The sequence below is a fragment of the Podarcis vaucheri genome (assembly GCF_965113315.1).
Source record: "Podarcis vaucheri genome assembly, chromosome: 1".
Classification (NCBI taxonomy): domain Eukaryota; kingdom Metazoa; phylum Chordata; class Lepidosauria; order Squamata; family Lacertidae; genus Podarcis; species Podarcis vaucheri.
Window position 1 is genome coordinate 91778223 of NC_138759.1, and position 12975 is coordinate 91791197.

Here is a 12975-nt window from a genome sequence, read left to right on the forward strand (position 1 = left end):
GCAAATCTTGCTTCTTTATTTAACTCTAAGCAAACCAACTTCTTTCACCTGCAATATGGGGAATTATAAAGCTAACTTAATTTAGAGAATTCTTATAACAGTAATTTCTAGATAAGGCATGTGAATTATAATACAGTGGTACCTCAGGTTATGGACGCTTCAGGTTACGGACTCTTCAGGTTACAGACTCCGCTAACCCAGAAATAGTACCTCGGGTTAAGAACTTTGCTTCAGGATGAGAACAGAAATTGCGCAGTGGCAGTCGGAGGCCCCATTAGCTAAAGTGGTGCTTCAGATTAAGAACAGTTTCAGGTTAAGAACGGACCTCCGGAATGAATTAAGTTCTTAAGCCGAGGTACCACTGTAATCTTACTCAGATAATGCACTTGAGTGAAAGACATTGCCACCTTCCTGGTGAAAATAAAAAGAAATAAAAGGCAGAAGCAGTTCCTGATGGAAAAATAAGAAACAGCTCCTAAATGATTTCAGGCATTCCACTCATTTCTAATAAATTGCCTTTGTTTTAAAGAGTAAATATTGAAACACCTACTGAACATCTGTCTGTCATGGCAATTTTGTTATCAGGCTCCTCAGATCCTGGTGCTTATTCTTTTTAAACGGCATAACAGCTAGGATTGTTAAAAATAAAATACAGCAGTATTTTGGCACCCACGTCTTTCTCTGGGTTCTATATTGCACTGTTGTCATCATTTAAAACTCAATCAATTCTACTGAACTACTGAGCAGATGGCAAGACCGGCCCATAAGAATCTGCACAGGGCAATTAGAAAATGCAAATATAAAATTAATACAAGGGAATTAATTATCAGTGACATCTCCCAAGCACTGTATATACAGAAATCTGCCTGTTTCTCAAATACTAGGCAGGCATGTTGATCACTGCAATGATGCTCCCTTCTTTAACTGCCAGGGCCTCTGAGATTTAACTGGGAAAGCAGAGTTTAATTATATGGGGATAAACCCCTCTGGGGCTTCTTATTTATGTTGTGAAAAGGCCAGATGAAGAGTTCAGAAAATGTTTGTTTGCTTAGAAGATAACAAGACACATCTTTAAAAGAGTGCATTACAAAATTGGTCCAGAATCAAAATTGCCCCCAAATTAACCCTAGAAGTAGCTGCTGATGCACATTCAGATGTGCATACTCATTGTCCCACAACTGGAGCAAAGGCTTGACAAGAGAGGAATTGGTAAATGGTTGTGTGTGTGTGTGTGTGTGTGTGTGTATGAATATGAATTGGGGAAAAATTGTACCCATCTCACAGAGGTGGTACAGGTAAAAAAATCTACAGCCTTCTGCAAATGAAGATCAATTCCAGCACCCAAGCTGACATGTCTGGATACCACCTTTCTATAAAAGGAAGCCATGAGGGTATGACCCGACAGATGTTCAACTTCCAGGAGGTGGCACATTATAAGTCCTGAGAGAATGTAACTAAGCAGCCCGCCAAGCTGACCAGAAATAGGAGGTGATTGGTGAAGTGTCCCCCTGTCCTCAGAGCCGTCTATGCTCCAAACCACTTAACTGCCTGCACTAAATGAACCAAAACAGCCAAATAAAAAGTAAACTACCACAGCCAATCAAATTAAGAGCAGTGAAATAAATGGGATAAAAGGTACAATCAGAAGTCACTCTGTGTGCACTGAAAAAAGTCTACTCCATGGGTAGGCAAACTAACGCCCAGGAACCAGATCCGGCCCAATTGCCTTCTAAATCCAGCCCGCGGACGGTCCAGGAATCAGCGTGTTTTTACATGAGTAGAATGTGTCCTTTTCTTTAAAATGTATTTGTGGGGCATTGGAATTCGTTCATTTCCCCCCCCCTAAAAAAAATATAGTCCGGCCCCCCACAAGATCTGAGGGATAGTGGACCGGCCCGCTGCTAAAAAAGTTTGCTGACCCTGCTCTACTCATTCACAAGTAGTAACTGGAAAAGCCCATTCTGCTCATGGGGTGGGGTCGGGTGCAGATTTCTGGAAAGACATAGAAGGAAGAATTCATGGCAGGGCCACCTTTTATTGGGAACTTGCTCCCTTAAGCCTATTGGCCAAAATAGGGCATGTTGTAGAACAACCAACTTCATATAACCAAGGTGCTTAAGTCCAATTAACACATGAATGAGTTAATGTCATATAGAGTAAACTGTCCTGCCAAGCTTAGATAGGTCACTTCCCCTCAACTTGGGAGGAAGGAAGTTTAGTTTATTGTTTCTCTCAGTCTACCAAACTCAGACTGCATGGCTTTTTGCTTTTCTTTTTTTACAAAGGCATCATTGTTTTCCTATTTAAATAATTTAGGAACTTTCACATATTACTAGAGCTACATCAAGGAAAAAAACCTATTATGTGTTACTTTCAAAAATTATGCTTATTGTTTTCAGACATTACACAGTTACACGAAGGAGATCTCACCAGGCTATTCATGGGATAATAAAACAAGCTTATATACATTGATTCATCATTGATGTGTGTGGAATCATATTTGCTCTCCCATGAACCAAAATGTGGGAACAGGTTGGTCACATTCTAGGGCAATGGTATGCATGCTTAAACCCCGCACTCATTTCAGTGAGATTGTAGTGTGTTTGACAGTACACTGGATTATGGCCAGATAAAATTTACCCTATGAAGAGAATAGTATGAATTATAACAATGCTTCCCAGGATTATGCTTTCTAAGATTCCCCAGAGGTTCTGTTCTCTGCTCAGCTCTTTAAAAAAAGAAATCAAATCTAAACTAGGGGTAGTCAACATATTGCTCCCCAGATGTTCGGATGACTCCCATCATCCCTGCCCATTGACCAATATTTTCAGAGTCTAATGGGAGTTGCAGAGCACCACATTGGGTACCTCTTCTGTAAAATATCTTCCCACAGCATCAATGTTTAAGTAAATGGGCATCACATGTGTGCACAGATCTATTCTATTTTTATGACAACAATCATAACAAATCACAAACTACTGCTCCTTAAACAATGGAGATCTTAGTGAACTGAGATATGTGTGGGTGGATTGCTCTCGTTAGAAAGAAAGAAAAAGCTTCGCATACATCAGTGCTTACTTGTAAACAGAAGTTTCCAGTCTGGATTCCTTGTTTATGAAGAAGGATGGCTGAACTTTTCTCAGATTACAACCAAGTGTCAAAAGTGTCAAAAATATCTCCAAAATATCTCCAAAAATAAAAACAATCTATAGAAGGGAAAACACAATGGATAATTTTGTTTTACTCTGAGGGGCGTTACGCTATGAACAGATAACGCACTTCCATAACACCATATGTACATCCATACCCACTAGAGGGGGTGTTGAGTTTGCCTAAAATAACATTTCAAAGTAAGTTCCAGTTTGAGAGAAGTATCAGAGAAACAAAAACTATTTATATTAAATGAGTAAAAAATGTATTATGAGGAGGACCACCAATTCCAACATGATAGAGGCGTTGTTTTCTCCCTGCTGTTGTCCATGGATGTAAACCCACAAGCTAGAGTTACATTTTTAGGCACATTTACAGTAATTAGTAGCATGGCCAAATAACCGATGAGGGGATCAATAACTCTTGGGGTAACAGGATCCTTGATGGAGGTGAGATTTTCCACACCCCATTCTCTCCTGAGGATCCATGCTCTTTTTTCAACACTCCGTCCCAATGATTCCTACTGTCTGTACCCAAACATGTTAAATGCCTGCCCTTGTAGAAGAACTAATACAGCTCTCATTCTGAAACTTGGTGGGCTTCGTCCTCTCAGAAAGGGGCACCATGCTTGCAAATTGTTTTCGCTTACGGCAGAAAATTCCTTCGCTTAAAAACAAATGAAGGTGCCTTGCACAAAAACCTTTGGGTATATTTCCCTACAATTTGGCAGTCTTAATCCACCCTGTAGGAGCTGCTATGGCTACAAATGCCGTGCCTGAAAAAGGGGAAGACATTATAGCTATCTTTAGATTAGTAAATATAATAATAATAATTTATTATTTGTACCCCACCCATCTGGCTGGGTTTCCCCAGCCACTCTGGGTGGCTTCCAACAAAGATTAAAAATACATTAAAACCTCAGTCATTAAAACCTTCCCTAAACAGAGCTGCCTTCAGATGTCTTCTAAACGTCAGATAGTTGTTTATCTCTTTGGCATCTGATGGGAGGGCGTTCCACAGGGTAAGTGCCACTACCACTAAATGGGAAGCAATAGACCTTTGTCTTTAACAGATCTCATTTGGTCCCGAGTAACAAGTCAAACTGGAAAGATCCACAGAAGCACTACTTCTCAATGCTATAATTACAGATACAAGTCTAATCTTGGGACATCTCTGGGGTTAAAACACAGTGTTGTTGCAGTGGCCCATTTGTGGTTCTCTGCAGTTGCTTTTAAATATAGACAAAAACATTAGCCTCCTGGATCTTGTCAAATTTGGTTGTTATATAGAAATATGAATTACTCAAATACCATAAAGATCAAGCCACAGTCACTTTAGGCCATATTCTACTGAATGCATCTATAATGCTCATGCATGTGATAGACTATCATCCCACTTTATAAAAAATGGAATTTCAGTCACCTAAGAGTGGCTAGGGAGCACATTGAGAGCCCTGAGCAAGTAAGTTCCACTGGAAGCAATAGGCAGTGGTGACATATTGTAGACTTAATTCTCCTTTAGAGTCTTAGGGGGAATTGAATGTAAAAGATGTAAAATGTATCTAAAATTTCACTTGAGAGCAACAGCATGCCATCAAGTCTCAATGCTCCCAGTGGGAACTGCAAGGTCTATTTCAACCCATGTGGTGACAGAAACATCCTAGACAGGCAGTCTTAGTCAGCTCAAATCACTTGTTGAAGAACACAGACAGGCATCCCACAGACCAACTTGTGCAAATCCTTAAGAGAGCAGGGATCCAGCAATGCATGGATTCCAGAGTGAACCCCTGCCCAGATCCCCACATTGGTCTCTAGATCAGATCCAGTTTGCACACTTTGGAATCACAACTGGTCAATGGTTAGGAAGGAAATACATTTTGAATTGGGATTTGTGAAGTCTGGTGTGTGTGTGGGTGTGGGTGTGTGTGTAGGGAGATTTAATGTGATGCGACCACAACGGAAGACAAATGGTGCAAGGCCAGCCTTACCATTAGGCAATCTCATTGCTAGTATTAAAGTAAGATGCAAGTCTGGTCAGCTTTGTACAAGGGAAGCTATCTCATTCTTTATCTCAGAAAGCAAAATGTCTTGTTTAAGTACTAAACTGGTGTCCATTAGACATCCAGGTATCGTGAAAGCTTACGTAGACTGCTAATTAGAACAACAAGGCATGAACAAAAGGCTGCTAAGGTCTGACAGTACTGGCTTCTCCTGTACCCAATTCAAAATGCTGGTTTTAACCTTTAAAGCCTTATGCAGCTCAAAACCCCTATAGCCAAAGGACAAACTTTCCCCTTTCAGACCTTCCTGGACCCTGATTTCATCATCTGAGGCCCTTCTCTGCATGCCACCTTTGTGAGAGGTCCAAAAGGGGGCAATAAGAAAATGGGCCTTTTCAGTAGTTACCCCTCCTCCAAAGAATTTATGGAATGCTCTCCCCAGACAGGCCTGCCTGTCACCAACCTTGTCATCATGTTGGCACCAAGCAAGGACATTTCTGTTTTCCAAGGCATTTTGGCAGCACCAGTGATACGACTGCATTGTGAAATCTGCTTTTAATCATGTCTAATGATTCTATTATTGTATTTTATTTTTATTGTAAATCACTTCAGGACTTCCTTAGTTGGAGACAATGTACAAATGAAATAATCCTAAACCAAAGCTAAAAAAAAACTATTTTGTTCAAAAAGAGAACTCCTAAGCACACAGATGGTTGTAAAAGACTTTCTCCGTGGAGAAGTTACTGCTGCCATCACTTTAATGGCAGAGAGAATGCTGGATTGTTTTTAATACAATAAACCTATTTGCCTCCTACTTGGATATCTCCTTAATTTATTGCAGAAACTGTGAGATCAATACATAATAACTGTGCAATTTAGGAAACACGTTACAAGGTGTCACAAGATTATCATTCCAGTTAAAATGGAATATCAGTGTTGAGATCTTTTGAAGAAAATGAGGCCAAATTTTCATAAACAGAAAAATGCCAGCTGAACTGGTCCTGAATCTGTCTGTTATCATTTCAGCAGTATTCCACACTGTCAGATATATTGTAGTATCATATATGACCCTTTGATCCAATAAAAGTTAATAGTTTGAAATCTTCCTCAGTCTACCATTTCCAGGGAACAACAGAGCCACAGTAAGGGGAAGAGAATCTATAGTTCTATATGGATGGACCAATTGTTTCCTCCTGCTGCATCATCTGCTCTGATATACAATCCTAGTAGTTTCTGCAATACACAACCCCTCCCAACTTCTCCTCCATTTTGACAGTATAAGTCCCTCTCTTGCTCCCATATGCCAGCTAAACCTGTTCTGGGAGTTCTGCTGACTCTCCAGAGCAGATTTAGGGGGCATAGCAGAAGAAGATTCAACTCAGTTGCCCCCTGGTTTCTGCTCACTTTTTGTTGTTTAGTCGTTTAGTCGTGTCCGACTCTTCTTGATCCCATGGACCAGAGCACGCCAGGCACTCCTGTCTTCCACTGCCTCCCGCAGTTTGGTCACTCACTGTTATTTTACTGTCCTATGGAGCCTGAGATTTCTTCCTCTCATATATTATTTTAATTTGTTCAGACTAAGCAGATACCTAAGAGTGTACAAAATAAACTATGGAATATATCCAGGTAAGTCATACTTTGAGTAAACCCACTGAATTCAATAGAGATGACTAAAGTAAGTCCATTGATTTAGTTGGATACAACCCATTGTGTGCATGTGTAAATCAACACACACAAACATCGTTGTTCACTTAAAAAACAACCATAATCCCCTCCCCCCAAATAATCACAGGATAGTCTACTAAATACTAAAAGAGGAGCATGTGTGTATAATGGCAACTGTGAAAAGCACTGAATGAGGACAAAAACTCAGAGAACTTTCCCAGGGTTTCTTCTTGCAAGCTTACCTTTATATTCACTTGGATTAAAGTGCTGTTCATTGCATATATGATATTGCAATTACGTGTGTGTGTGTTGTATCTATTTCCCAGTAATTAGTATCCTGGGGAGGAATTTCACTGCTACTGTAGTTATTTAATCTAATAAAGTGTTGTTATGAAACCAGCCTTGAGGTATTTCTGGAACTATATTAGAATGAAGTAACTTTAATGTCTGTAAGAATATCCATTGACCCTGACCTCAGATCCTGTAGCTGGAATTACAATATTTCTTGAGATGTTTTCTTAGCAATCTTGTATATCCTCATCAAGAAAATAACCGCAGGCACACTTTCATGATTCAATTACGAAAATACAAAGAGTGTGGGAATACTGCCATGTGCTAACAAGAAATAAGAAAATAGTAATCTTACGCTGAATGTCAGCCATGCAGAAATACATAAGAGAAAAGGAAGGAATCCCCAGGGATTTTGTTAAAGCTATTCCTTATTCTGCAAGAACCTCTGTTTTCAAACACCTTGCCTAGGGTACATTATGATCTGGATTGACATGGGGCTAATCTAGTAGGAGTCTGGTAAATCCTGCCTTAGTGCAAAGGCTGGATCTGAGTGACCTCCTTCTGATCCTTTCAATCCTGCAATTCTCTGTTTCTACACTGACTAGAGTTCAGTTTCTCCAGCAAGAGAACTTGACTTCCAGTTCCAATTTGTGCTTTGGGAAACTGGACTGTTCTAATTGATTGCTACTATAAACTAGTATGATTGACAGAGAACAGATAAATTGATGGCAGTTTTGATATGGATGTTATCATTTATTATAGTATTGGGACGTATACTGCATTCATGGAAGTGGAGGTTTTTTTGTTCCATGGAAATTGCTGCTATCCATTTGGAGCTGACTAGGGTTTCAATCAATTACTGAAGCAAAGCTTAAAGCATCTCAGATTTGCAGGGCACAAATTCACACTCTTACCGCAACTGTTAATTTGTGCATTAAAAGTTCAGCTCTGGGTAATCAAATTTGGCATCTTTCTTTGTGGGCTGTGTCCTCTTCCTGTGGCACTGCTGAAACTAGACTTATAGCCACATCATTTGTGGCTGCACTCATGGGCAAGCTCCAGTGAACACAATGAAACTTACCGCCAAGCAAACAGGCATAGCATTTGTTGTAAAGCCACCAAGCCAGTGTCACCCACTCCTAACTTAATTTTGTGCATGACCGTTAAGCTAAACCCCAAGAAAAATTAGCAGTACTATAATTACTGGGTTGAGTCCAAATTTCCTCTGAGCAGAGTTCCACTGAAATAATTACCCTGTTGTTGATGGAAAGGCAATTTTCACAAACCCGTCATTGCCCTTTCAGCCTCCACTGCCATCCAAAATCTGTTCCAGAGGGTTGGGAACCTTTAAGAACAGTGAGACAGTGCTCTCACCTCCATTTAGTGGGAACCTCCATTGGAACAGAGTCTATTTGGTAAAAATAAAGAGTCTTTCCATTTGCAGAATGGCAGTTCTGGATCTAATCTAGTACATATTCCTAAATACTGGGGGCAGGGAAGTATCACCAATTATGTTAACGTCTGAAGAAAACTTACAAAGGGTGGTGATTCAGATATTTTAAAGGAAATAATTTTTTAAAAGTGATTTAAATTTGCTATAGCTGTCTGATTTCAGTTCTGGGTTTTGACCAACATGCCAAGGCCTGTCTTACTGAACAGTGAAAACTTTTCCTAATGGCTGAAGTGAATTTCACTGCAGCATTTGTTCATGCTCTCAAACCATTAGGAAACAAAAGAAACATGCAACTCTTGGTGCTTCATGGAAGAATCTTTAACTGAGCTCCTGGGAAAGAACATCCAGTCTAATTCATTGCTCAGTGACTAAGTAAAAACTGTACAGTGTAGTAAAATAGTCAATTATTGTGCTTTATAAAGATTGAAAATAGTCAATTATTGTGCTTTATAAAGATTGAATCCCAAATATATAGGGAGAAATTTGTGTGTTCAATGTGAATGTTCATTGGCACTGGGAAATTAAAAGTGTCACCCATGAAATTGTAAAACTCATTAAAGCAGAGTATCCTTTTAAAAGTTACGGATTAACTTTATTACCAGCTTGGTGATAGCAAGTCTGCTTGCTTAAATCCACTTTCTTTTGGCATTCCTGAACATTATCAAACCATATTAACCAAATGTGATTGGAACAAGGAAAAACTTTACTTCCTGCTTCATTTTTTTATTTATTAAAATCAAACCTGAAGGCACATCCACTGGGAAGGCTGATACCAATTCACAATGCTTACTGCATTTGCTTTTTCCTCTGTATTTAAAGCCTTCTATTTCTTCACTTGTGTAGATGTGTGAAATATCCTTCTTTTAATGCCCCCACCCCCCACCAGCTTTTAAGGTATGGAATCAAAAAGGCAAGAGTGACCTCTAGTGTTCACAAGCCCATTAGAACTTGAGAAACAGCTAGTTCTCTCCCATCACTGCATGAAGAATGTCATTTGTTTTAAATATATCCCCACCATTTTAAACTCCTATAAATTGCATCCAGGGAACAACACACAGCCAAGCAACATTTTTTAAAAACAGTCTAGCAAAATGCATCTCTTTAAAAACAGGTTTCATGTTCTAGAGTAATTCCTGGAGTACAGTTTGGATCCTCGGCTACTTCAATGGACAGATATGACCTCTGTCATTTCCCCTGGCATAGAAGCACTTGCACAAACTAACTCATACCTAGCAGTGTTTTCTGAACAATTCCATTTAAATCCTGAATTTTAAACACTGCCACTGTATCCTCCTGTTGCCTTCATCTTCTAAAGCAAAACATTGGCATATATGACACTCTTGGGCTACTATTCTCAGCAGACTTCCAGGGGATTGATGCCCATTTAGCTCAATGGGACTCAGCATGTTAATTGCATGGTTAGCTATCCACAGTCATGCTAAACGATCATCATGGCAAAAGCGCCAAGGCTGAATCTGAAGAAAGGTATATATCCATGCTTGCCTCCCTGTTTCTCCCTTTTGCAGTGACACTGCACTTCACAAAACATCTTATCACAATAATTGTCTCCTAATGCCTTGTACAACACCAAAAGGGGGTCAATACCCCCACAACACTTAAGCTGAGGGGGGTGCATGGGGAGGAAAGATGTTATGGGGATTTCTTATCAAATGGAGGACACAAGGAGCCAAACTGTATGCCAAACAGCTTTTAAAAGCAAAAATGTATAAAAAGTACCAGTGTCTTAGTCCTATCATCAGATTTGCACCACTGTTGTTTTTCTTTCTTTCTTTTAAAATCCACACCAACCCCTTCATGTTATGGACTCGTTCAGTCACATGGGCTTCCTAAGTCTAAATGCCATGCTGTGTCAAGATCTGTCTTTCTACATTCCAAAATATAGTTAATCTGCCCTGGCGTGGGGAAAATAGACACCAGGACTGATAGGTGAAGCAGCAAGATGCAGTTAGGATGGTTTAGATATTTTCCCATGCTCTGCCTAAAAAACCCTCAAAACAAACCAAACCCAAAAGGATTCCAGTAAGGGATGGAGAGGTCGTTCCATGAAGGTAGGGTTACACAGAATTAAGTGGGGCACAATCTAGTTTGGCAAGCAGGGGCGTGTAGTTATGAATCGTTAAACACTCAGCAGGAGAAGGCAACCGAGGTGACTAAAGGCATTTCCTTGATATCATCAGCCGCATGAAAAAAGGAAATCTTAACGCAGGAGTATAAATAAACAGCAGTTTAAATGCAAGTAGCAGGGGGAGGTAGGGGAGGCACTTTTTAAAAAAAGAAGCCCGAGGCACATATATCTATTGCAGAGGGGAAAGGATGTGCAGATTTCCTGCCATTCCAGGATGGAAGGCCCCCATCACCTTAGTTCCTCAGTGATACAGAGAGGCCGATTTGCAGGGAATGCACTTAAGCGAACTTTAGACGCGGGAGCCACGCACCTTGCGCTCTCGCTCTCTCTCTCTCTCTTTCCCTCCCCTCCCACTACTACTCCAAAGAGCATCCCCCCGCTCCAGACCTCCCCGTCAAATGTTGTGTAAGCACCGGGTGGCTGCGAGACACAGGGCTTCCTTTGATACTTACAGTTGGTAGCTGCTAATCCAAGATGCCAGAAGCTGAACAGCAGCAAAGTCAAAACGCTGAAGAGTTGGGGGATAGGATCCATTTTCTCGTGCCGTCTCTGCCTGCGTAATCTCCAATTTCAGAGAGTGGCTGCTGTGCCTTGGCTCCCTTACTCCATCCGGCATCCAGGCACCCTTTTGGAAGACGCCGGAGAGGGAGAATGCGAAAGACACCTCTGCCCCCTCCTTACCCAGATCTTCTCGAAAGCAGCAGCAGCAGCAGCAGCAGGTCCAAAGAGACACACAGAGAGAAAGCAACTGCGCCTCAACGCCAAAAGGCAGGTCCTGAAATCCACCTCCAGGAGCTGCGATAGGGATTCAGCCAGCCTGGAGCTGAACAGCTCCTTATAGGCGCGAGGAGCCGTGCGCGCTCACTCCACCTCCTGCTCAGCCTCCTCCTCCCCGTCACACCTCCCGCCTGCTAGGGAGGATCCTTTCTCATTACTATTATCAAGCCCTGATGATAAGCGTCGGAGTTACAGGGGAACTTGGCTGCCCAGAGCATCTTTCTCTCTCACTCACTCTTAGTTAGGGGGGCTAGCTAGTGTATCAGCCGCGACGGCGCGGGGTGGGGGAGAAGGATAGCACCCAAATGAAGGTGGGGATGGAACGGAGGAAAGGCGGGGGGGGGGGCGATTTGCAAATCTCTGTGTGGCCCTGTCTGCAAAGGAAGAAGAAGGGAGATCTTAGAAGATGAAAGGTGCAGGAAAGATAAACCTCTCCCCCCTCTATTTATCTATTTTAATATTTCTTTCTTTTCCCGCACCGCATTGCATTCTGTTTCTTTATTTATTGCAAGTTGAAAACTAGGAAATTTATTGTGGCAGGAGTTTCTGTAGCTCATTTCATAGGCTGCGCGAAATGGACAGCGTTGATCATTCTGCTTTCTCTCTCTTTCTCACACATAGAGGAAAGCGGGGTGGAGGGAGGAAGGATACCGCTGATGAGGCTCTTTCTACACACAGAGGGAGGGAGGGGGCGTCTTTAGCACAAGATGAGATTTGAAAATGAGTGAGGGGAACGAATGAATGCCGATCTACTGACTGGAAGCAGGGTTACCATATATTTTCGTGTGTTGATAATCTCCCCGTGCAAATACAGAAAAGCACATCAAGCCATTCATTGCAACCAAACCACAGCACCTGTGAAAGTCAGTTCCTGAGCTGGAAACCGAGGCAGTTATTGGAGCCAAGTTTCTGTTTGACGGCTTGATTCATTTCCGACAACTGTCAGAACCGTTTTGCTATTATGTAGGAAAGGAGGAAGTGTCAGACTGAGTTTCCCCCTCCTTTTCTTTTTTTTTTTTTCTTTTGGATCAGTGATTCCAGGTGGGGGGAAATGTTGTCTCTCATTGCTGATGATCCCACTGCACTTCTGCTGTCCTTTCTAGAACCTTAGCTTAATAATTCCCAAGGCTGCTTTGCAGGCTGTATCAAAGATGGATAAAAATTACATTAGTGATCCCAACTTTAATCCTTGAGGAGAGAATTTATTTGGAGCATTAAGGTCTTTGTTGGAAGTAATTTGCTGGTCTACAGCCATAATAAACAAACCAGAGAAGGGTCAGAAATAATTAGCGGTTTTTTAGATCATTTGCCCATATTCTTATGATGGGCCCATGGAGAATGGAGCTCTAAATTGCTGGCATGCTGGAAAAAGGAAGGCGGTGAGAGAAAACACACACTTGGGCTGTTTTGTGTGGGAAACTGCTTGCTTAGTGATTAGATAGCCTGGAGAATTAAAAAGCAACAGCAAACGGGATTTTGAGCTTTAAATGGACA

At 41.3% G+C, this 12975-nt stretch overlaps 1 protein-coding gene across 3 annotated transcripts in view; it reads right to left on the bottom strand.

The window, feature by feature from the left end:
- CNTNAP5 (contactin associated protein family member 5) overlaps positions 1-11543 on the bottom strand; it is a 301511-nt gene extending 289968 nt beyond the window's left edge. For all 3 annotated transcript variants that reach the window (XR_014223512.1, XM_082238142.1, XM_082238141.1), the window contains exon 1: positions 11157-11543. Coding sequence is in view for 1 of the 3 variants with exons in the window: in XM_082238141.1 (XP_082094267.1) it covers positions 11157-11238 (82 nt within the window). In the remaining 2 variants the exon portion in view is untranslated. The remainder of the gene's footprint in view (positions 1-11156) is intronic.
- Positions 11544-12975: the final 1432 nt, after the last annotated feature.